The sequence below is a fragment of the Cynocephalus volans genome, chromosome 6, assembly GCF_027409185.1.
Source record: "Cynocephalus volans isolate mCynVol1 chromosome 6, mCynVol1.pri, whole genome shotgun sequence".
NCBI classification, from domain to species: domain Eukaryota; kingdom Metazoa; phylum Chordata; class Mammalia; order Dermoptera; family Cynocephalidae; genus Cynocephalus; species Cynocephalus volans.
This window is the reverse complement of record NC_084465.1, coordinates 26,367,357-26,392,599: the sequence shown is the minus strand read 5'-3', so window position 1 is coordinate 26,392,599 and position 25,243 is coordinate 26,367,357. Positions and strand designations below refer to the sequence as shown.

The window sequence follows — 25,243 nt, the reverse complement described above, 5'->3', positions numbered from 1 at the left end:
TAAAACTAACACAAGTGTGAAGCTTCTTACCAAGAGCTAACACCAAACATAAACACACCAACAAGTACTTACTATTGTGTGCTATAAGTTAAGATTTATTCTTTTAAGGCACTGAGAATTTCAGAATACTGTAACTCTCTCTAATATGGTCTCTTCAAACTGCTTCTATTAAATTAGGTGCTGGGAAGCCTCAACTTTCATGCCTTACAGCAAGAGAAATGCTCCTATTAAAAAGAACTAGGGCTGGCTGGTTAGCTAAATTGGTTGGAGCATGGTGCTGATAACACCAAGGCCCGGGGCCCCGTACCAACCAGCTGCCAAGAAAAAAAAAAAGACTGGCAGCTCAAGAATGCCAAAAGCAGCAAGGAGCCAAAAGATCTCTCATATCATCTACACATCTACATACACACACATATACATATACATACATACATACATACATACAGTTGATTAACAAGAGGCACTCCAGTTTTCCACTGGAAGTTCTTTCAACTATAACCATACTTGCTATGATGTAGCAAGAATTAAGAAACAAAGATTGAAAATATCCTCATGAAAGATGTCCAAAAATAAATTCTTAAAACTACCAACCTGGCACAAAGCTAAACCTATTCCTATTTGATGACAGAAAACACCTGTGAAGATCATCTGTTTTCCCAAGGAGCATGGATGAGAGCAAATGTGTCACCTGCTAGGCTACATTTAACTCTACTTTCCCACCAGGATAGCAAACGATCAAGCCCAGCTCAAAGGAGAAACAACAATTTCTACTATCTACCTGTTTCAAAAAGGCAGTACTAAATAATAGCCAACAGTTGAGTTTGAATCTAAAATTAAAACAAAAACCCAATTGGCCATCAAGTTTTATTTTGTTTGAAAATACCAGAATCCATTTTCTAGACTTTTAAAAACAAAACTCCTATTAATACCCTGCCTAAAACTTTCCATGGGCTGGCTGATTAGCGCAGTCTGTTAGCGCAGCCTTATAAACACCAAGGTAACAGGTTCGGATCCCCATACCAGCCAAAAAAAAAAAAAAAACCCAGCAAAAACACCTCCCACGGTTACTCTGGGTACCTGAAGGCCAAAACCCCTCCAGTCTGCCTACACATCTGCAGACTCTACTCTGCTTATCCCTCGGCCTCACCAATCCTGAGACCCTGTACAGTTAATAACACTCATTAAATTCCCTCAATGACCGTGGCTTTACAGCTCTATGACTTTGCCTAGTCCCCTCCTCCCCACCCAGAATGTCCTTCAACTCCACTGCTCTCTGAAAATGCCTACTCATCTTTCCAAGACTAAGGTCAAGCTTTGTCTCTCAACAGCCCTGTTTCCCCATTCGGGCTGCACACCACTCCCTCTGTATCACTTTGCCACTTAGTGGCAAACTCATAGAGTGACAAGGTTCATTTCCCTCTCCTAGAATGCAAACTTCTTAGAAAAGCCATGTCTTGCTTCTTTGGGGAGCATCTTTACTGCTTTGCAAAAGGTCTGACAGAAGCACTCGAAACACCTGATTATGTAACAGATTGAGAAAACGTTGGGATACCATTTCGCATCCATCTGATGGGCAATATTTGAAAGCTGAACAAGTGTTGGTGTAGAAATGAGTAAACAGAAACTCTCATATGCTGCTGATGGGAATATAAATTTGGTACAATCACTTTGAAGAGTGATTTTTTTTCATCTCTAGCCAAGTTGAAGATGTGCACCATTAAGACCAGCAATTCTGGTCCAGATTATATACATTAGAACATTATTTGTCAAATGTGGTCCCGTATCAGTATTTTTTTAAAGGAAGGAATATTTATTTATTTATTTATATCTCAAAGATGCATCTCTCATATTGTGTGGGAAAATATTTTTTCAGGGTAAATATTTTATAAACCATAGTTTACACTATGTATATCATATATAAGCATATGTATGCTGGGGTCTCAATGCAAAGTACATTTTTTATTGTGTCTAGTGAACAAAAAAGGCTTGAAAAACACTGCCACACATGTGCTTAAAAAAACATTCATAAATGTTGATTATGGCCCTGTATATAATGGTGAATAACTGTAAATAACCTAAATATACATTAACCAAATGGACAAGTAAAACATGATACACATAACATTATAAATGAGTTAAAAACAAGTGAAATAGAGCTACTTCTAACAGCATCCATAAATCTCAAAGTAAAACCAAAACAAAATGTATCAATGATACTATTTAAACATCCAAAATAATACTATTATTTATAAATAAATACATATGTACAAAAGTTAGAAAAAAAATGATTGAAAAAATGATCGTTCATGAAAAGAGGGAGGGGAGAAGAACCAGGGAAGATTTTACAAGAGTCTTCAATGTAACTCCATGTCTTATTTCTTTAAAAAAAAAATAGAATTTCTGAAGCAAATAAGAGGTTAAGATCTGACAAACTGGATCATGGATGCTGTTCTATTAGTACTTTATTCCTCATATTTGTTGTGGTGCTTAAAATATTTCACCATTTAAAAAAATTTAAATGAGCACATGACTAGAACACATCAAAAAAAAAAAAAAAGCAACCTTTATAATGTCCTGATGTGTCAAGGGTTTGGTTCCCCATACCAGCCAGCCATCAAAAAATAAATAAATAAATAAGATGTCCTTGTGTTTACAGCTCCAAGTTAATACATACTCCACCTATTTAGTATTTTTTAAAAAAAACTAACATTGGAGTATGTCAGACACTGTGCTAACCATTAGGTACACAATTTCACTTAATTGGTACAATGACCCTCAGTAGCAGGTACCATTATTTTTCTATTAGACTAACTGCATCACTGTCTCTGGTCTTCAATGTTAAGGGTCCAATTGTACTCGCTATTCTACGTTTTCTAAGGGCAAAAAACCAAACTAATCTCAGAAAGATTTTAATATAAATTTAAATCAAGAGTTTCTTCTGCTCAACTCTCAGTTAAAGGAATCTATGCCAAGAATTATACACAACTGTGATCTTAATAAAATATGTTGCTTTAAACATGAATTAATTCAATAAACAGGGGCCCACCTCAAGTCCACCTTACGGAGATTGTTAAATTTTTAAAAATATGCAGCTAGTGTTACAACACCAAAGTCAAGGGTTTAGATCCCCTTACTGGCCAGCCACCAGAAAAAAAAAAGCTGATTTTATAAATTACTAGAATGTATGAAAACTCCCACCACCCCCCCCCACTAGGATAGCATGGGCTTTAAAAGCAATCTTTGTGGCACTAACTTTGTCTTACTAATATTACGTTAAATTGTTTAAAGAGTAAGAATATATGCTTTGTTCCTGTATGGATATTACATAACATAAACGGAATTACTGCTAATATTTTGGTGTGATAATGGTACTGTGGTTATGTAGGAAGAGCCCTCCCCCCCATCCCCCCAACCACTAGACAACCAGGAAGAAAAAGTCCTTATTTTTTGAAGATGCATGTTAAAGTATCTAGGTTGGGGCTGGTCAGTTAGCTCGCTTGATTAGAGCGTGGTGATGATACCAAGGGTCAAGGATTTTGATCCCCTTACTTGCCAGCAACCCCCCCGCCCCCCCAAAAAAATTCAGGCCGAAGTGTGATAATATCTGCAATTTCACTGAAAACATATGATAAAGCAAATATGGCAAAACATTAACAAGTCTACACAGTGGGATTGTATACAGGTGATTCATTTATACTATTCTTTCCACTTTTATGTATCTGAGATTTTCCATAGTAAACTGGAAAGAAAAATTTCCAGTCAATATCTATTGAGCAAGAAACTTAATACTGGCATCACTATGCAATGCAATCTGAATTACTCTTATCAAGAGATTTCCAGAATTAGATGAAGTTTTACCTGCTTCTGTAAGTTTGGTTTTACTCATAAAAATGTGGCAGCTGAAAGAAAAAGATCTACAATACGGCCATGTTAAATAAAGGTCTACCAACTTTATTTTAGCCAGTAAATAGTACCGCCAATCTAGAGTTGGCTCTGCAATATTATGAACTGTAATTTAAAGCAGCCCTCTCTTACTACTAGATAAGCTTAGACACACTTTTTATGTGACTAGAAGTCATGTTGTAATTTAGAAAAACATAAAACTGATTCCCAATTTCCTCAATCATAGCATTTCCAACTAATAAGCCAAATTCAGGTTAAAGAATCTATAATTTAATACCTGTTCTTACCTAATAATTAAAATATCCCAATTACCAACTACAACCATCTAAGGTGATTGATACTAGACAGGAGTGGTTCTAAAACATGGAAACGTTCTGAAAAGTATTTCTCATAATACCAGGGATCAGGGAACAAAGATGATGGAGAAATTTACTGGCTTGGAATTATATAATTATTTGAAAGAATTCTAACAAGGGCCTCATCCCAACTACTAAATAAACCATACTGCCTCTTTAGATGTATTCTACACGAAAAGCAAAACTGAATTAAGACAAGAAGGAATAACATAAAGTGAACAGATACACTTGCCCCACAGGACAGAATGAGAAGACATTCTTAACCTGGTTGCTCCCCATACCAGACAAGGACAATTAACATCTTGCCTCAGTTTCATCATCTGTGATAATGGCAACAACTGATTCATTCAAGAGTTGCCCAGTTTGACTTACACATGGTAAACAAAGCACTTAAATTCACAGGTAAGCAGGTGATGAGTTTTACAATACTTCAACTAATTCCAAGTACCCATTTGTAGAAATGAAAGAGTAACAACTCTTTGTTACTGGCATAAGAGGCTTTTCCTACTTAAATTTAACATGAGTTTCTTTTTTTTTTTTTTTTTTTAATTAATGACTTTATTTTTATTTTTATTTATTTTTTTTTTTTGTCGTTTTTTCGTGACCGGCACTCAGCCAGTGAGTGCACCGGTCAGTCCTATATAGGATCCGAACCCGCGGCGGGAGCGTCGCCGCGCTGCCAGCGCAGCACTCTACCAAGTGCGCCACGGGCTCGGCCCTAACATGAGTTTCTAAATACGAAGCAACATCTTACTAACAGATTTTAAAATCAGAAATGAAGATGTCAAGAGTTTTCTACTTTGGATGTCTAAAAAGTCCTAGTAAAAATTCATACCAAGAAAGTAATAAACTGCAGAATTTATCTATTTTTAATGTCTACATTTATCTGCAAAGATAATAAGATTCAAAATGAGATTTTAAATTGGTTATAACTTGCCTGAAAACAACAAGGTCACGGGTTCAGATCCCTGAAACTTGGCTAGTCTCCAAAGAAAAAAATTTGTTGTAAGTCTATTTTCAATTCCCTATTCCCTAGAAAGGAATACCAGGTATACATATGGCTGTGAAGGTCTTTTACATTTACATGCACACAAGCATGAGTTATGTGCAAAATGTATACAGATAAATTCAGAATATTCAAGTTGGAAAGACTTAAAATCATCTAAGCCAACTCCTTATTTGATATATAAAGACACAGCTACCCAAGAAGGAAGTGAAAGCCCAATGGTCTCCTAGTCACTGAGCACAGAGCCAAGTGCAAGAACCCTGGATGGTCTTCCAAGTAGTCATCTTTCCTACTAACACACTGCTTCTCCTCTACCAACTTCCAACAGTCACCAAACTCTCAAATTAAGTCCTCTGAGTTCAAGTTAGAAGGTACTAGCTAAATTATAAATAAAAACAGGCAGGTTAATTTTTTTTCCTTCTCTATTAATGCCCCAAAGTAAATAATTTTATCATGTAAGCCCAGTCCCCAAGCAAAGCAGAACCTGAAAGAGATGGGAAAAAGGCAAAAGATAAATTTTTTTTTTTTTTTTTTTTTTAAAGATGACCGGTAAGGGGATCTTAACCCTTGACTTGGTGTGGTCAGCACCACGCTCACCCAGTGAGCGAACCGGCCATCCCTATATGGGATCCGAACCCGGGGCCTTGGTGTTATCAGCACCGCACTCTCCCGAGTGAGCCACGGGCCGGCCCAAAAGATAAATTTCATGAACAAAAATCCAAAGCATGGGACATTTCATGGGAAGGTAAGCCTACTTGATATTGCTCCCAAATATGTAAGTGAAAGAAAAAATAAATCTTATTCACTGTGGTAGACACTGCTGGTTACCCAACCCAGTATCTATTCTCCCCTTCTTCCTTACTAATAAAACCCTGAATGTATTCTTTCCCAGCCTCTCTTGCAGTTAGGGTGGTCAGTTGACATTTCTTGCCCAGGATTATCACTGCAATGTATAGGAAGGGACACTCAGAAAGTTCCTTAAAAGTTGGCGGGGTGGGGGGCTCTTAGCTAGTTCTTATCCCTTTGCCTTACTCACCCCTTTCTTCCCCCTTCTGCATGAAACATTAATGTGATGGCAGAAGCAACCCTTTTAGTTGTAAGCCATACAGTAAAGAAGGCTGGGTATACAGACAAAAGGAATGTACATACTTGATGACATCAAGCCGGCTTATCCGTCTACCTGCTAACATCCTGTTAAAGCTACACTGTTTCAGGACTGTTGCTAGCAGCCAACTACAATTCCTAACTGAGCTATTCACTAAGCAATGACATGCTAAATGCATTCGCATATATTATTTCATCTAAACTTCAAAACAAATGATAGGTATTTTCTTCACTATTTTGGATGAGGAAATCAAGGCAAGACAGATGCAAATCCAAATCTGTGACTAAAGGCTATGGTCTTCCACTATATTTTACTTCTTCAATTGTAGCAAATATCTGAAAAAACGATGCAGTTCAAAAATATTACCTTAATCATTCTCATATAATGTCACATATCCATTCATTCTCTTCTATTTATTAAAACTGCTAACCCATGATCATATTTCAACAACCTCTGTGGGTAAATTCTTTACCAAGAGTCCTCCTTTGGTTGACCAATGATGAGGGATCACACCTACAGAAAAGTATCAGGTGTGTGGCCCTACTGGTTCCTGACTGTCCATTAGATAATAAAAAGCAAAGAGCTCAGACTATTCACCTTACAGCAATCCACATAATATTGGTCACACACTGCACTCTAGGGCATACTTATTTACAGTGACTCATTTACAACCTCTGATCCTTTAATCAAGCTAAGCCACTGACCACCTCCCACCCCATGTATGCTTTCTTGCTTATTTACCTCCTGTCTCTGTGAAATTCAACTTTCTCTAGAAAGCATTCTCTGACAGACTCAACTCCATATTTTTTCAAGGCCCTATCCCCTTCTTACACTTATTTTTAAGGGTGCCTTTGCTGTTTATTTATATACTATCTTTATATCTCCATTCTTTTTTTATACAGAATCATACAGAAGGCACAATGTTAACAGAATTCAGTACCATCTTTAAATAGAGCTATACAAGAGATTTTAAAAAAAGATGATGGGAACATCAAAAATGTAGTTAAACAGAAAAACAAAAAGCTTTGCATATTTAAAAAAAACAAGATATATGAGTTTTATATTTTACTTTAAAAGCCTGAATTCCATCATTAAAGTCTAGCCTTCTGGCTTAGAATAAAGATAACTGTTTTATGAATGGATTATTCCAACAAGTGGTCCATTGTCAACTGCGCAGAGTCAATTTAGTGCCCAATAATAAAAACATTTTTAATGCAGCATATCCTGTAGCTCCAGAACTGAACTGCTATCCAATGTTTCCTCCTTCTCTCCACACACAAAGAGACACTAGTATATTTTATCACATCTATGACACACCAAGAAAGAAAAAAGCTGCCAATCAGACTGTGACTCTCCACCAATTTTAAGACATCTCAATTTCAAAATGTTAAGATGTGGGGGGAAAATGCCTTAGAACCTATAAAATATAATGTAAACCTGATAATGTTTTCTAACATAAAAACACTTGCCATCTACACATGACACCAATTTTCCTTCTTGGCTAAATCTGTATTTACATGGTTTACTGTATAATTCAATTAGATTGTTTCAAATATTTTATTAAAGAACCTACTAATATGCCAGACACTATGCTAGGTGCATTAAAGCATGTCCTAGACTTTATCACAACGTGACAACTTCTCTTCCAACACATAGAATAGTGGCTCTCAAATTTTTTGGTCTCAGCACCTTTTACACTTAAAAATTGAAGACCTCCAAAGAGTTTTTATATGGGTTGTATCTATCAATATTTACTATTTTATTGGATACCCATGACAGTCAGCTGCCAAAATTTTTTTTTTATTTTTACTATTTTAGAAGTTAAAAATATTAATCAATTTGAAAGTAATAATCTTACACAGTTAATATAAATCATTTTCATGAAAAACAATTTCCAAAAAAAACAATTTGGTAAAAATGGCATTTTTAAAGATTATTTTGCAAATCTCTAATGTCAGGCTTAATAGAAGAAAGCTGTATTCTCATATGTGCTTCTGTGTTCTATCTGGTAAAATGTTTCATTTTTGTTTTTTTGCAGCTGGACAGTATGGCAATCTGAATCTGTGACCTTGGTGATATAAGGCTGCACTCTAACCCAACTGATCTAACCTGGCCAGCCCTGGTAAAATGTGCTTTGAATGTAGTTAGAAAAGAGTACTTTAATAGACTTTTCATATAACTCTAGAGATTCTTTATTGCTATTACAACAAAACTTGAGAAGTGAAAGCTTCCTAAAGATTAATTGCAACGTGGAATCTGAAATTGTACCAATAAACTTTTCATAATCTTACATTAAAATCCACTAATCTCCCATGCACCTTGACCAGTAATTTTTTTTTTTTTTTTTTTTTGGTGGCTGGCCTGTATGGGGATCTGAACCCTAGACTTTGGTATTACTACCCCACGCTCTAACCAATTGAGCTAACTGGCCAGCCCCTCTGTGTTTTGAATGGATCTTTTATCCAAACATCATTTTCTATCATGCACTGGCCATCTGGAAAATACTGGTTCACTGACTTCTACAGATCTTCCTAACGTTGACACATTTCATCACACAACATCAAAAAATTGTGTCAGAAATGTAAGTATTAGAAAACTGTGGGCTGGCTGGTTGGCTCAGTTGGTTAGAGTGCAGCCTTGTAGCACCAAGGTCACAGGTTCGGATCCCCATACCAGCCAGCTGCCAAAAAAAAAAAAAAAGAAAGAAAAGAAAAAGGAAGTTCTACTTAATCTTCCCATAATAATTGAATTTCTGATTAAAACTGCCAGCTACAATTTATATCAAGATTTTCACTGAAACTACAATGAGAGGATAAGATAGGCGAAGTCAAGGAAAGAACACCTTTTTTAAGAGTACTAGCCCTGTTCACTAAAAGTGGCCCACCAGCACAATCAAATTCCAGAAGGTGAGCAAAGAAAACAGAGGTACGAAAGAATCAGCTGAATGCCTGCCCAGAGTCATCAAGCCAGCAAGATGGTCTTAAGTGCCAAACTGTTGACTCTTAGCACCTATATGACATCCAGGTGCTGGCATTATTTAAGGCCAAAGGTCTAAAAAACACACCACCAAGGTTACTAAACCAATAAACAGCTGGTTACAAATACTTTTAACAATATACCACACAAAAACCTAGGTGTCCTTATGAATTGGTATATAAATTCTGAATTGTCCTCTACAGTCTCAAATTAGAGAATTACCACTATATTTATAACTAGTGAGATATTTGCCATATTCAATCTCCACCTTTCTTCCCACTATTTTTTTTTTTTAATTTCTTATCTTCCCCTCTATTTTCAAGGAAGCCCCTGAGAGATAAATACTTTGGCTTAACTTTTTAGCCTAGAAACCAAATGGGTTTGGCCAAATTTAATATCTCACTATTACTTTTTCAGAGGTCACTCACCCAATAGCCTCAATTATAAATATACTCCACTCAATAAAACAATGTATACATTTTAAGAAAGACCTCAATAAACACTGAACTCGCAGAAGGAGAGAAGAGACTTACAGTTATGGGAGGTGGGAGGGGGGAAAGGGGGTTAGGGAGTAAATGGGTAAGGGACACAAAGAATAATTATGACTTGTAATGATGAACATGCTAATAATATTGATTGATCACCACATACTATATACAAATACTGAGTCAACTCTGCACCCCATAAATACATATAATCAAAAATAAACATTTTAGGGAAAAAAAACCAATGTATGTACTTTAAGACTTTCATCATATGAAAATCAGTTAATGTTGTTCCTAAGGACCAAGGAAAAAAACAGCAAAAACATCACTGTCAAAGTAGTTTTCTCATTTAAAGGAGTAACTTCAATATCTTAGAAAATTCTGAAGTCAATAAAAAGTGAAATTCTACCTAATGTTTCCATAATAATTGGATTTCTGGTTCAAACTGCCATCCACAATTTATATCAAGATTTTCATCAAAACTACAAATAGAACTGCTAAAAAGAAAAAAAGATATCACGATGGTGAAAAATATATTTAAGACAGAATAAAATGTTTCTATGGGTTAAAGTAATGAGTCTTTACTAGAATTTAGAACTGATAAGAATATATTCTTCTCTCCTACAAGTTAATTATTTAACTAGTTAATAACAAGAAGATATGCATAATGTAACAGCATTGTATCACTATCAGATACCCAAGTCTCTTCCTGGCCTAAAATTCTTTAGGATTACAGAATTCCTTGAGTTATGAGGCTCTTCAGCAATACCTTTGCAACTTATCCTAAGTTTGTCTTCATTTTCACACATAAATGTGATTTCATTATATATCTAAAAACAGCCAAACCTGGAAAGTTAAATTTGCCATGCAAATTGCAAAATAAAGAAATCTACCATATCTGTGCTCCTAGATCACATACTCATCTATTTATATCCCATCTTTTCAAAAAAGCAGTACCAATTTTACACTTAATTCAAAATCAAATGTAACTTCTGTATAAAAACCACTAATAACTAAGATTAATGTACTAATATGTTATAACCGAAAGTCAAAAACAATCACTCCCTCTAGGAGGTGAAGCCAATTTCTATCATCCCTCACTGTTGTTTAAACTTAGTGACTACCTTCCAAAGAATAGAGTACAGAAGGGGAAAAATAGTAACTTTACAAAAGAGAAATCTGGCAAGCACATTAGCCAAGTGGATCAAAGGTTAACATCACCAGTGTCATGTGGCATCAGGTACCCCCCAATGTCATGAGAAGAGCATTTCACCTCTGTGGTATTCCTCTCCAAAACCCACAATGAGTTTGGCCAAATTTGAATACCTCACAATTATGAAGTATAATCATGAGAGAAAAAAATCAAACCCAAATTGAGGAACATTACACAAAATACCTGACCAGTACTCCAAAACAGGTCGAAGTCATATAAAGCAAAGAAAGACTGAGACATTGTCAAAGACTAGAAAAGACTAAAGAGACACAACAACTAAATGCCATGTAGTATCCTGGGTTGAATCCTGGAAAAGAAAAGAACACTCATGGAAATACTGGTGAAATGGCATAGAGCCCGGAATTCTTAGTGAAGTACCAGTGTTGGTTTGTTAGTTTTGACAAACGTACCACGGTTGTATAAAATGATTATCACAGGGCCGAGCCCGTGGCGCACTCGGGAGAGTGCAGCGCTGGGAGCGCGGCGACGCTCGCGGGTTCGGATCCTATATGGGAATGGCCGGTGCACTCACTGGTTGAGTGCAGGTCACGAAAAAGACAAAAAAAAAAAAAAAAAAAAAAAAAAGATTATCACAGGTAACAGAAACTAACTGGCTAAGATACAGGAGCTCTCTGGACTATCCTTGCAACTTTTCTATAAGTCTAAAACAAAGTTCATCTAGCAAAAACCTATCAAACATTAACGCCAAAAAGAAAAAGGGGGGGCTGCTTATATCCCAAGCTTTCTTTTATGAAATCATTCCAATTTTTAAAAAATTAAGCATCTAGGGCTGGTCAGTTAGCCCAGTTAGAGTACCATGTTAGTAACACCAAGATCAAGGGTTCAGATCTCCATACTGGCCAGCCACCAAAAATTTTTTTTTAATAAAAGAAAATAAAATAAATTCTGTCTTGAAACTAATAATTAAAATTACTGTAACACAAAGCAAAACTGGCCCACTATGGACAATTGGAATTTAAATATCAATAAAAACACTGACAACTAAATTTCCTGCAAAAGATATATTTAGTATATCTGGCAATATATACTTAAAGATATGAAGGTAAAATATTTAAATGCCCCAGTACTTAACTGTTTCAAACTCTAACGGGATTCAATCCAGATTCTGAGCATATTCTTTTACTTAATTATCCACTGTCCCCCCAACCCCCGGTTTACCCTCTAAAAAACAAAATATAACTTAGGTGATTAAATACACGAAATTTTGATAGCATGCTACCATTCTATCCTGACAAAAGCTTCCATAAATTAGGCACTGTAACAGGGCTTATTTTATTTTTTAAATTACTGACAGGGCACATACAATTCAGACACCTTTAGAATATAAGATGTAATGTCATCTAATCTATCGTTCTGGAGAACACTTTTATTATAACCTACTAAGTCGTTTTTACCTTTTCTTTATGAATTTTATATTCATAGTTAGAACTAACTGGGACATTATTAGGCTATGTTTTAATTCTATTTTTCGCATAACATTTGTGACTACAGATTAGTAAAACTGATTGTATAAGTCACAGATGAAAAGCAGTCTCCTTATTTCAACTCTGATCTCTATTTTTTCCATCAATAATAAAAAGTTACCAGCATTCACTATCTTCATCTGAAGCAATACAGCTGAGCATCAGTACTTCTTAAACTGTTATTCAAGACCACAAAGGATATTTTCTACAGGGACTATAATTAATAATTTCCCCTTAAAGAACCTTTATATTCGGAAAGCAACCATTGCTTTGTATTATTATTATTTGCAGTCCAGGTTTTCTACAAGTATAAAAACATGCTTAAATCTGTGTAAGTGTAATACCTACTAAAATGTAACTTTAAATAACAAGATGCCATCACAACTTCATCAGAGCGGACAAAACTCTTTAAGAATGACATTTAAGAAATAAAACAGCCAGAACTGGCAGACTGAAACCATTACATTTTAGCCAGCTTACTCAAATGAATAATAAGTCCCAACTTAAAAGTACACAAGTCGTACACTAATTTCTGATTCTATAAAAAATAGAATTTCTAAAAACTAAAATTAATCTAAAGGTACTTTCCTGCCAGTGAATTTAACTGTCTACTCAATTCCTAGAAATCAAAGTATAAGCTAAGAATACTAATATTCTATTTTCCATTAAGCAAATAGAAAGATAAGACATGTATGTCTGTCAATTAAGATAATCCAGTTCAAAGGCTTGAGTATATATAACAGGTTACCCCCTACAAAAAAAAAAAAAGAATAAGCACAAGTAGAAATGGTATTTTATTAGTCATTCTTTGAATTACAAGATGCAAAGGGGCCAAAACTTAATCCTGGGAATAAGCTTCCATGGGGGCAAGGGACGATTCCCATTTATCTTGCCTGAAGAGGACAGGAGGACACAAGGTAACAGAGACCTCTAGACTTCCTACCTTGAAGACTTCAATAAAATACAGTTAACAGCTTCTGAATCTCACAAAACACTGACCAGATTGTATAAAACTAGTTTAGAAAAAACAAATTTTTCAGCGGCAAGGAGAGACCAGGAACTCTAAAGAATAAGAACACAAACTTCAGGTGGCAAGATCCAATGTGTCTGACTTTACTGACATAGTTAAGGCAAACTCAAGGGACTGCCTACTATTTTTACATTCAGAGGATACAGGTCAAAGTTGTAAACTACTATACATTTTAGCATAAGTAAATTCAAGTTTGGTATATATATACTTGCCAAACTGCACAGAACCAAGTATACTTTGATTTTTAAACTCCTAGGGAAAAACCCTAGCTTGCTGCTAACTTTTAATTAAGCTTGAATGTAAGATACTGTAAAGGATCTGGAAATACCTTCTCTCCAAAGATTTATTTGTGCATGTGTGTGTGTGTAAAATTAATCTAAGGGTACTTTTCCTGCCAGTGAATTTAACTGTCTACTTGACTCCTAGAAATCAAAGTATAAACTAAGAACACTAATAGAAAACAGACATATAGACTTTAAAACACACAATATATGAAAATAAAAATGAAATAATAGTCTTTATGAATCTCCAATACAGTCTTCTGATATATCAAGGTTTACATGTTATAAAACTCCTAGCTAAATCTCAAACAAGGGAAAAGTAACATTAATTACTCAAATATAGAACAAATCTGGTTACTAACTATTCTAATCCAAGAGTCTGTAGAAAGAAAAGATTAAAGCAAATAAGTGTTCATAACAGCATGACTGACAATACAGGTACACTCAAAAATATATCATTCGATAATCAAAGACAACATTCAAGAGCTGCCTTTCTATACTGCAAGAAATGTACAGCAATCCAGACAATTAGACTAAAGAACATACTTAAAGGTCTACTTCCTCTCCTTCCAAGCATAAAACAAATCTAACTCAAAGAAAGGTATTTGTGTTTTTTAAAAATCTTTAAGAATACAAGTGAATAGAGGGCCAAAATACCGGTTTTTTTCCTTTATTCATTACCAGCTGGTAGCTGTGGAGAACTGAATGATTTCAGGTTTGTAAAGTTAGCAGATGCTAATAATGTCAAATTGTGTTGCCAAAATTAGTGCATTTTTTCTCAAATCACCTGATAATTCTGTTATCAAAGATGTATTGTGTTCTACTTACACTTTAAGGATAGTTAAGAGCAATATTATCAGTCACCAAGAGCTACAACTCCTGTCAGAAAATACTACAAGCACTTAAAATAGATTTCCTTTCTGTGTTGATCCATTTAAATATAAGAGAGTACTTCAAAAAGTTCATGGAAAGATTCATATTATCCTTTAATCTTATTTTTCCATGAACTTTCTAAAGCACCCTCATTAATGTAATTTGCAATAAAAATTCAAACTGTCCAAGAGATACATCATGGGATGATTTTATTGCGGGTTTAGTTTGGATTAGTCATCTGACCAAAGTTGTGAGAATCTAAGGCCACAGAAAAGTGTCCATTTGTGAATGAAAAAAAAAACAAACCCAGTTTCTTTCCTCTGGAGTGAAACAAAAAGTGTTATGTAGTTTCGGGCTTTGTTGCCAAGGAGACATACTAATTTATTTACAGATTTAGATTCAAAGAATAGTAAAGGGCACTAAACATCCAACAGTATATATAGTAAGACCATAAAACAATACATCCAACTATATTACACTTGGTGATCTCCTATGGACACGACTCTGTTCGTATTAACCTTCTATAGATAAATGCTACAACAAAAACATTTAACTGAATTTTTTAATTACTGTTTTTTGGTGGCTAGCCAGTAAGAGGATCTGAACCCTTGACCTTGGGGTTACAAGGTGGTGCTCTAATCAACTAAGCTAACCAGCCAGCCCTTTTAATTACTGTTTTGGGGTCTTTTTTGATGGGTGGCTGGTACAGAATATTTTAATTAATCAAATTTTCAAAAACAGTCTTTATAATATAAAAGTCATCTGACTGAAAAACAAAATCCAGATAACCAAAGTTATACTGCACCATTTGGACACAACAACTAAATTTATTTTTCACTAGGCTGAGTGTAACTCAATTGCTTCTGAGGTAACACAAACCAGGCACACTCTGTATCTAGTCTTTATATTACTTCAACTAAGATTTTATCATCCAAGAAAACTTGAAAAGTGTACATGATAAAAAACATGATACATGAAAACAAAATCTTGGGGCTGGTCAGTTGGCTCAGTTGGTTAATGTGTGGTGCTGATAACACCAAAGTCCAGGGTTCGATCCCTGTACTAGCCAGCCACCCAAAACAAAAACACACAAAATTTTACAACATTAACAACACGAATCTTGTATGTAGGGAATATCTTCTACTTTCACACATCACCCCAAATGCTATAGCCCAGAGACCTTTTGTGAGCCCAGGGACAGACTCAACAGCCATGTATGTCTTTCTGAGAATGGCAAGTCCAGCCAAGCCTCTCTCCTTCACAGGGAGGGATTCCTTGTCCTCCCTGACTTCTCTGCAGGGCCAGGTCAGAAGATCAGTAGCACCTATTCAGACAGCCTACCTTATGCCCTAGATATCTACAAAGCAGGGGAAGGCAGAAAGGATCCTTCATAACCTTGTGACACACAGTCGCCCAGTGGGGCTTTCCATGTGGATTTAGGTTCGGCTGGGCATGGGCAGATACTAACATGAGCAACAACTTGCAAACAACCAGCCACCTTCTTTGAGCATCTGGTGAGGTACAGAAAAGAAATTACAATAACCACTACCTGCTCATAAAAATAGAATAATTCTTCTCAAATGCAATACCCAGCTAAGAATCTCTAATGCAACAACAGCCTTTCAAAAGCATGAACTGACTTCTCTGTGTTTTCAAAGGTTTCTACATCGCACTTGATTTATGCTTTGGCAATTAGAAAATAATACACTCTAACTTACATGCGCAGGGCACCATTCCTGTGTCTGACTGTCTGACTACTGAAACAGTCTACCCACCAAACCCACTGTCATAGACTCCAATCTAAAACAAGCATATTCCAGGTCTTTTTCTTGTTAATCAAACTAAAAGTTCCAGCTGTCAGTAATAAGATTAATATCTTAAGCAACACACACATTAACACCCATATATAAAATCAAAGGTTTGTAATTTATCAGAAAGAATGTAATAGTAACGACTGTTACAAAGTAATGTCTAATTTTCTATGATGACAGTATCTATTGACCTATAAAATAATATATATGATGCCAAAACATTTTTTAAAAGACCATTTTATTGAAAATTAACTTTAAAAAAAATTCCTGGAAAGCATGATATTAAGAGATACCCTAACCCTTAGAATCTGTTTCCAGTTCTGCCACTGAGTTGCTGTTGGTTCCTTTTACCTGAGTTTAGTCCATATGAAAATTGAAGATATTATTCAGACCTCAACAGAGTCCTAATACTTATAAACTTCACTCGAAGTGCTAAGGAAATGTTATGTTAAAAAAAATTCTTATCAATACTTTACAAAAAGCAAAAAAAGAGTACCAACAAAGTGTGCTTGCATTTTCAAAAAGGTATATAGAGTCTTATTAGCAAATGCAAAAATTAAAGTTATTTGTGACCATAATTCCTGAAGTATCATTATTATTATTATTATTATTGGCAGCTGTCCAGTACAGGGATCAAACCACGGACCTTTGTGTTACCAGCACCATGCTCTAACTAACTGAGCAAAACTGGCCAGTTGTGAAGTGCCATTTCAATGAACCAAAAACATTTCATAATGAAAATTTAATTCACTAATTTAAATCAGTGCTTTAGGAGCATGTTATTTAATGCAATTACTTTAAAATACACAGTTGAAACAACAGTTTAATGTCATAATTTTACTTGTGTATGAAATATAGACCATCATCAATAAAATTTGAATTCAAGCTACCTGTTAAAAAGTAGGTATATCCGGACTGGCTGGTTAGCTCAACCCAGTTAGACAGTGGTGCTAATAACACTAAGGTCAAGAGTTCAGATCCCCATTCCAGCCAGCTGCCAAAAAAAAAAAAAAAAAAAGTAGGTATATTACTCCACATGATCCAGCTATTTTTCTTAGCCAAAAGAAAAGAAAGCATATGTCCATTAAAATGTTCTGAGCAGCTCTATCTGTAGTAGCCCCAAACTGGAAATAACCCAAATGCCATCAAGCTATGAGAGAGAAATGCATAAACAAATGTGGTATACTCACACAATGGAATACTACTCAGCAAGAAAAAGGAATGAATGAAATGGTAACAGCATGGTAAATCTCAAAATTATGATGAGTGGAGGGGCTGGCCATTTAGCTCACTTGAGAGAGCGTGGTGAAGTTCTGATCCCCGAATTGGCCAGCCACCATAAAATTAATAAATAAATGAGTTTGGGGCCAGCCCATGGCTCACTTGGGAGAGTGTGGTGCTGACAACACCAAGTCAAGGGTTAAGATCCCCTTACTGGTCATCTTTTTAAAAAAAAGTAATAATAAATAAATAAAGTGAGTGAAAGAATCCACACAAAAAGAGAACATACTGTATGATTCCATTTATGTACAATTCCAGAAAATGCAAAGTAATCTGTGACAGAAATTAGATCAATGGTTGGTGAGAGAGAGCAAACGATTACAAGAGGGCACAAGAAATTTGGGGGCAAGAGGAATATGTTCCCTATCTCGATTATGGTGATAGAGTCCATGGTTGATATATATCTTTAAAACTTATCAAATGTATTACTTTAAATATGTACAGTTTACTGTATGTCAATTATACCTCAATAAAAAAACAAAAAGAAAAAAAACCCTCAAGATACCAAAACTAATTCTACAGCTCTTGCCAGTCAGATCTATCTACTCATGAATATAACACTTAACCTACCAACTCACAGTAGGCACTTTGAGAAGTACATAAGTATACCTAACTTGAATATCACCATTATCACAAAAAGCACGAAAGCTTAAACAAAGACAAATCAGAATTCATCTTTAATCACTATGCCAGGCTATTTCAGTGCCAAAACACAACCAACTGAAATACAATGAAATAAAATGAGATCCTGCTGAGTGTGGGACCCCATGATTTTCTAATTCAAATGTTTACCTTCTTTGATCCAGAATCCCATTTCTAGAAAATAGAAATAAAATGACGAAAAAGTCTTATGCACAAAGATGTTAATTTCAATCTTATTCATCAGAGAAAAATGGCCAAGAATTAAGTCAGTGGCACGCCATAGGATGGCATATCACATGAGTTATTCATTATGTCTGATATTTTTAACCAGGAAAAACAGTTGCAAAAATATTAAGCAAAAACAGAGGAGGTACATGCTCTGTTTGATCAACAGGTTTAAAGCAATATATCCTGGGGAGACTATAAAAAACTAAAAGGAAAAAACACCATAATGTTAGCATTTAAGGAAGATGGTTCTTAAACTGTGGTCTCTGGACCAGAAGCATCAACATCACCTGAGAACTACTTAGAAATCCAAGTTCTGGGGTGTGGAGGGGACCAATAAAAAAAAAAACAGGAAGAAAGAAAGAAATCCAAAGAAGAAATCCAAGTTCTTAGGTACCACCCTAGACCCACTTAATCAGAAAACTCCAGGGGTGGTACCCAGTAACTTGCTTTGAACAAACCCTTCAGATGATTAACATCTCACACTTAAGTTTGAGAACCACTGTTTAAAGGATAGGATTATGGATGACTATTTTCTTTCCCTTTTTGTAACCTATATTTTCCTCAGTTATCTTACTACTTTTATATTCCAACCAAGTTTCTTCATTGAAGTAGTTTACTAAAACATACACTCTGCGTGTCTACAGGTAAAAAGCTATTGCTTTGTAAGCACTGTAATGTAATGGAAGGTCTGAACTGTATGCCTAAAAATCCAATAATTCTTGGAACTATCAAATCTGTTTAGACAAGACACTAAATTTTTAAGATATATAAAAGGCACAGGTCAAGGGGCTGAGAAAATTACAACACTAAAAAACCAACAAATAGTTGTTCTGCCACACGCATGCAAATAGGGAAAGGGACTTTATGGATCACATCTGCCAAAGATTTTTTTCCCCCTAAAAGATGACTTTTTAGGCTTGTGTATAATTTACTAGAACTGCACTGCAGGAATCAGACGTTTTGAAGCTGTGAATGCTTACTCATGTAGGTTCCTGCTTAACCAAAATAAGTACCAGTATGTTATATTTGTCACCAAAATCTAGGCAAGGGAAGACAAATTCAGAACACTGGGAGTTGCCAAATCTTTAACTTTTAGCTTGAAGACCATAAAACTATTCCAACTTTCATCTCATCATCTCACTAAAACAGAGGCCACAGGAAATAAAAGGCAAACCACAGGTTCCCAACTGATACTGGAGCTAGTTAAAAGATTACAGAATTTGTCTATACTTTGAACATAAATTAAAGAGTAACAAAGACTACTAACTTAGGAATAGAATAACTACTGATTAACAGCAAAAAACCAAAGCTGAAGTCAAAGTTGAAATGGCTACACATTTTAACGTTTGTCTTTGTTTCAGTTCTTTATTTAATGTCTGTCTTTTAAATAACAGGAGTATAGATCCCATATAGATCCCATTACATAAAACTCACTTTTTTTACTTTTCTATTCCTTGAAAAGTCCATTCTGAAAGTAAATACAAGTTACTCAAAAAGTAAGGTAATACATACAATGCTGACCCCAAATAACCACAGCCTGTCCCCTTTCGGATGAAAAAAAAAAAATTAATTACATGAACAACATGACCGCCTACAATGAATTTTTCATTACTAAACTCCCAGCACCATGCCTGACACAAAGGGTGAGGTCAAACATTTGAGGATTTGAACTTGTTATAGAAAGCTTCTGAAACCCTAAGGCAGAAGCCAACGACTCTGTAAAATTCACTCAGACTGTTAACGAATTTAGTATAAGATGCTGACCCTTTCTTTCACTCCTGAATCTTCTGTAAGGTAAGCTTACACTTCTAAGGTACTTTTGAATCCATGCATGAGTCGGTTAAGCACATTTAAAGTGGTTTATCCTGTTTTGTTACTGTACTCTTTGTTAAAGAGAATCTTTAAAAACTCTTGGTATTATAAGTTCCAAAAATCTTACACCAATACCAAATATGGTGTATGCCAAGTCCCCATTATTATCAGATCCACTTTTCTAATTTAAGCCTTAATTTTCCTGAACATTTCTGGTACTCTAAGAGGTCAGGTTTTCCTCTCCTGTTTTTACCCCTTTAAAATACACTTGGTCCTGTAACCCCACTCACAAGGCCTCCCCAGCCCCCACCTCTTTTGTATATAAACACACTGTCTTGTCACACACTCCATCAGCTGTTTGGTGGCTCCACCCCTCCTCCTTTTCCGGGTAGTAACAGAGCAGCCAATGAGCTGCGAGGAACTGTGCCTGCGGCCTTTTGCCTGCATACGCTTTTCCAAAACAAGCAGCTCTAGCCTTCGGCAGGGGCCACTGATTCACAGATAAAAGGATCACCAGGGCTGTGCAACAGGGTGAGACAAGTAACCCCCACCAACAAGGAAACCCGTGTAATCTGAGCTGTTTGTTCCTCCACCAGGGAGAACTTAAACCGATATTCCTTTAGGGCAAATCACGCTTTAAGGTCACCAGAGTCCCAGTTCTCAGACAATCTAAATAACCAGCCAGTTATAGATGGAAACCTCAGTGGTTGCCAGGGTGGGAGCAGCACAGGATCACCAATCTACCTGACTTTGCTAACAAATGGCCACACTATCTGAGACCATTCTATAGGATCTGGGCTAACTGCTAGTTTTTTTATTGGGACACATTCCTATGGGGCCCAAAAGTCATGTAAATCAGTTTCTAGGCTCCTGGGGAGGTTTGCACAACCCTTAGCAAAGGATCAGAAGAGAAACAATGAATGAGTCAGAGTTTCAGAACATAATCGCCCAGCAGATTATTAAGTGCATTGGTGCAAAACATTCACTCCCTGCATAACTTGGGAGTCAGCTCTCCTCCTACCAACTGGTCGCAAAAGAAATATCACCGACTCCAAACAACAACCAGAGACAGTGTCTCCAAAAGAACCTAGTGAGGTGGTGGAAGGCAGCGGCCAATTAGTTACACATCCTCTTCTCTCCCCACCCCCACACCACTACTCTCCTACTATATAGGTTCCCTGCCAGGCTGTATATATCGTGGTGGTATAATTACACTCAGGAGACATCCAAAAACTGGCTGAAACAGGAGAATGCAATGAAACCAACTATCAGCCTCCACACCAAAGAAATCATCAAGGGGCACTAAGGGGCAAGAAGTACATTCCTTCAGACCTTTTCTTTCTCCTTCCTCTCCACCATCTTTCATTTTCAACCCCCAGTCCTTTCACACAATTGTACTCATTTCAGTAGTGGGTTGGGAAATTTTTCCTTCAATTTTTTGCTAAATATACCTTACTCAAAAAATGTTGGCTCCATTTGGGCCTACTGATGTGAATTCAACAGAGAAAGGAGGCCACAAAATCTCTTACCCCCACAACACACAAACACACACAAAAGGAAATAGAAAATTTTAACTTCCCAACTACATTTGACCAGAAAATAAACACAAAGATAACCTCTGGCTTTTAAATCTGGAGACTGTTATCCTCCTATCTCAGAGATCTACAATTTTAAAGCGCCTCTGCTTTCTTTTGTCAGAAAGAAGGAAGGTGGGGAAAGAACAGAAGGCCAATGCATCTTTGCCTTTCTTCATCTTCTACTAAAAATAAGCTATGAAATAAGCCACTTGGGGTGGGAGAAGACACTCTGCTGTTCTTTGTCTGTTTTTCTCTCCGTCTCCACCCCCCACACCCCGACTCCTAAATGCGGTAATCATTCTAGATGCCACAACTACTAAATGAACAAAAGGCACTATATGGAAAAGGGATCAGGTCAAGTTAGGCCTCACTCTTTACCCTGAACCTTTACAAAATAAATGTATGTACATAATTTGAGAATCTGACATCGATCAAGAACAGCTGGAATTATCTCCCTCATTCCATCCTAATTAAACATTAGGTAGAAATTTGCATTAGGTGTGACAGTAGCTCTCAATTCAAGATAAAAATAACTCCGATTCTGCCACCATTTCCTAGTTTCTAAACAAAAAATAAAACCTGAAACTGCTTTGTATAAAACGTACACAGTCATATCTACAAGTCTTCCTGCAACCTTATGAAAAGCCAGCGTTACTGGTATTTGTACATTTACAAAACAGTCACAGCCACAAACAGCTCATAAAGAGTTGATTTCACTTGTGCCTAGACATATATTTGGCACATTATACTTCATTACTTGCTGCTCTCTAATCCCCACTCCTGCCCCCCCCAAAATTCTAAACTCCAAACCCTAAACTTAGTTTATCTACTGTTTCTAATTTCTAGCCAAGTTTTCCCTGAACGAGGAGAAAAACACCTTATTCCTTTAGAAGACTACGAAAAAAATAATATCTCTTGCCCAGGCTACTTCCCTCCCATCCCCCAGTTCCAAACAATATGCAAAAATTACTTTTTAAAAAACTTCAGCAAATTCATACCTGAGTATTTGACAATAATCATCGATATCTACAAAGAGGTAAAACATTCAATCAAACAGTAACAAATAAAAGGAAGAAAGAAGGAATTCACCTGAAGAATCTAGCCAAACAACTTGAGTTATATAAACAAAACCCTGCAACAGGGGGAAATGGTGGGGGGATGGGGGTGAGGCAGAAAAAGAAACAGGAGACAGGACTTCTTAACTGCGTTTCACACACTACCTCCCCCTACCTACCCCCCTTCCCCCTCTCCCCAGGGATTAGTTGTTCAGAACAGTGCTCCCCCTACCCTCTAAATTACCCCTCAAAAAAAAAAAAAATTTCCTCCATTTGTCACAGGAACCTTCGCGAATTTCTCTCTAGCTGGTCATGAAATAATCATTCTGGACTCCAACCAAAACCACTGCGTGAAGGGCTCTTATCAGCTATAGCTTTCCCACTGCAACCTCCAGAGTATATAAAGTTGGGGGGAGGAGGAGGGTAGAAAATAAAAGGTGTCACGTGGCAAGATCAGGGCAAGTATTCCCCAAGAACCTCACCCTCACAGAGGGAGTTTTGCTTAAGTGGCTATTTTGTCCAGGAGCTCCTCTTTCTCTCCCTCCCCCCAGCTGTCATATCTACAATATGGAGGGTGGCTTTGCTAGAGGGCCTGGGGGTCCTCACCACATACAACTATGGGTGGGATAGGCTTTGTCAATGTAAAGGAAAACAGTAGGGTTCTCCTAGGGACCAGAAAGCTTCACAGGAGTCTCTGATTTAAAATACAGAGCTCTTTATTAAAGAAGGGGCCCTGAGCAGACTACTTTCTTCCTAATATAGAAAGGAATTAGGGATAAAGGAGGTTGCTTGAGTTACCCCAGTTCAAGATGCATTGCGAGAGAAGGGAATGGGGACATCTCCAGAGAGGGAGAAAGGCTTCCCTCTCGGGAATTTCTACTTGGAGACCCTAAATCCAGAGCGAGCAAACAGGAAAGAGAGACCCTGAAGATAAGCTCGGTGGTGAAGAGTAGTGAGGCAGCTGGTCCTGCCAAAAAAAAAAAAAAAAAGGCTGTCTTGGGAGTCCAGACGTCGTGGAGGAAAGTCACGGGCACATGGGGGTGCAGGAAGAGCGAGAAACAACGCATATTTCGGGGTGCTGCAGATAAAGAGGGAGCTGAAAAGGCTCTCGGCTACTGGGAGGTACCAAGGAGCCGCCGTAGACACTGGGGGAAGGGAAGGGAGTCTCGGACAGTGGCCTGGAGTGCCCCAGGGCCCTTGCTTAGGCTTCACGCCGCCCCCCACCCCCCGCCCTGGCCCAACACACAGCCCGAATTCCCCTCCACGAAGGATACAGCTTAACCACGTCCGTGTCCATCCGCCTCTTGCCCGGACTGGGGGATGACATGGTGTCGCCGCCGCCAATGCCTCCCCGTCGCCTGCGCCGCCGCCGCCTCTCTCCCTTCCTCGGCCCTTCTGTCACGGGCCCCAGGCCCCGGCTCTGAGGAGCCCGCGGCCGCGCCGGCTCCTCGGTCGAAGTGGCAACACCCCCGCGGTCCTGTCGGTCCCGTCAGCCGCCGCCGCCGCCGCCGCCGCCGCCCCCAGCCCGGGGGAACACCGCGCACTGTCCGGCCGAGTGGGGGTGGGGACCCCGCGGCGCCCGGCTCGGGCTGCCCCTCTCTGGCTGTGGTTCCGACGCGGCCCGGCCCCGGACCTCCTCTGCGCCGCGCGACGCTCCCACCTGCCTGCTCTAGCTCGCTCGCCTGCTCTCCCGCTCACCCTCTCGCCGGCTCCTAGCAGCCTCCACGACAAGCGGACGACTCCTGCTCAGTCGGCCTCTCTACCCCAGCCTCGCTCTGGGCGGCGTGACGTCACAGAGGTGACGTCACCCCAGGAGGCGGGCCCAGCCGGCGAAAGGGGTGGGGCGCCGCCGCGGCGTGGCCCCTCGCGGGGCATTCTGGGAGATGTAGTTCCTCTTTCTCCTGCCCGCTCACATTCCTCTGCCCCTCCCCCAACTTCCCCACACACTTAATCGCTCAACTGCCAGTGTCGTATCAACATCATAAACGATAATAGTAAATAATGGCAATATTATTACATTCATGTGTTTTAGGGTAATGAACTTCCTTCTCACACGCTCTGTTAAATGGCTTTTTTTTATTTGGAGGAGGCCAAGGTAGCAATACTCATTCACCAAAATCTGGAA

At 37.7% G+C, this 25,243-nt stretch overlaps 1 protein-coding gene across 2 annotated transcripts in view; it reads right to left on the bottom strand.

The window, feature by feature from the left end:
• UBE2H (ubiquitin conjugating enzyme E2 H) overlaps positions 1-24,912 on the bottom strand; it is a 101,437-nt gene extending 76,525 nt beyond the window's left edge. Inside the window, exon 1 of one of the 2 annotated variants that reach the window (XM_063099284.1) lies at positions 24,393-24,912. In XM_063099284.1, the coding sequence (XP_062955354.1) occupies positions 24,393-24,445 (53 nt within the window). In that variant the 5' untranslated portion in view covers positions 24,446-24,912. The remainder of the gene's footprint in view (positions 1-24,392) is intronic. The other variant, XM_063099283.1, reaches the window with a different exon arrangement.
• Positions 24,913-25,243: the final 331 nt, after the last annotated feature.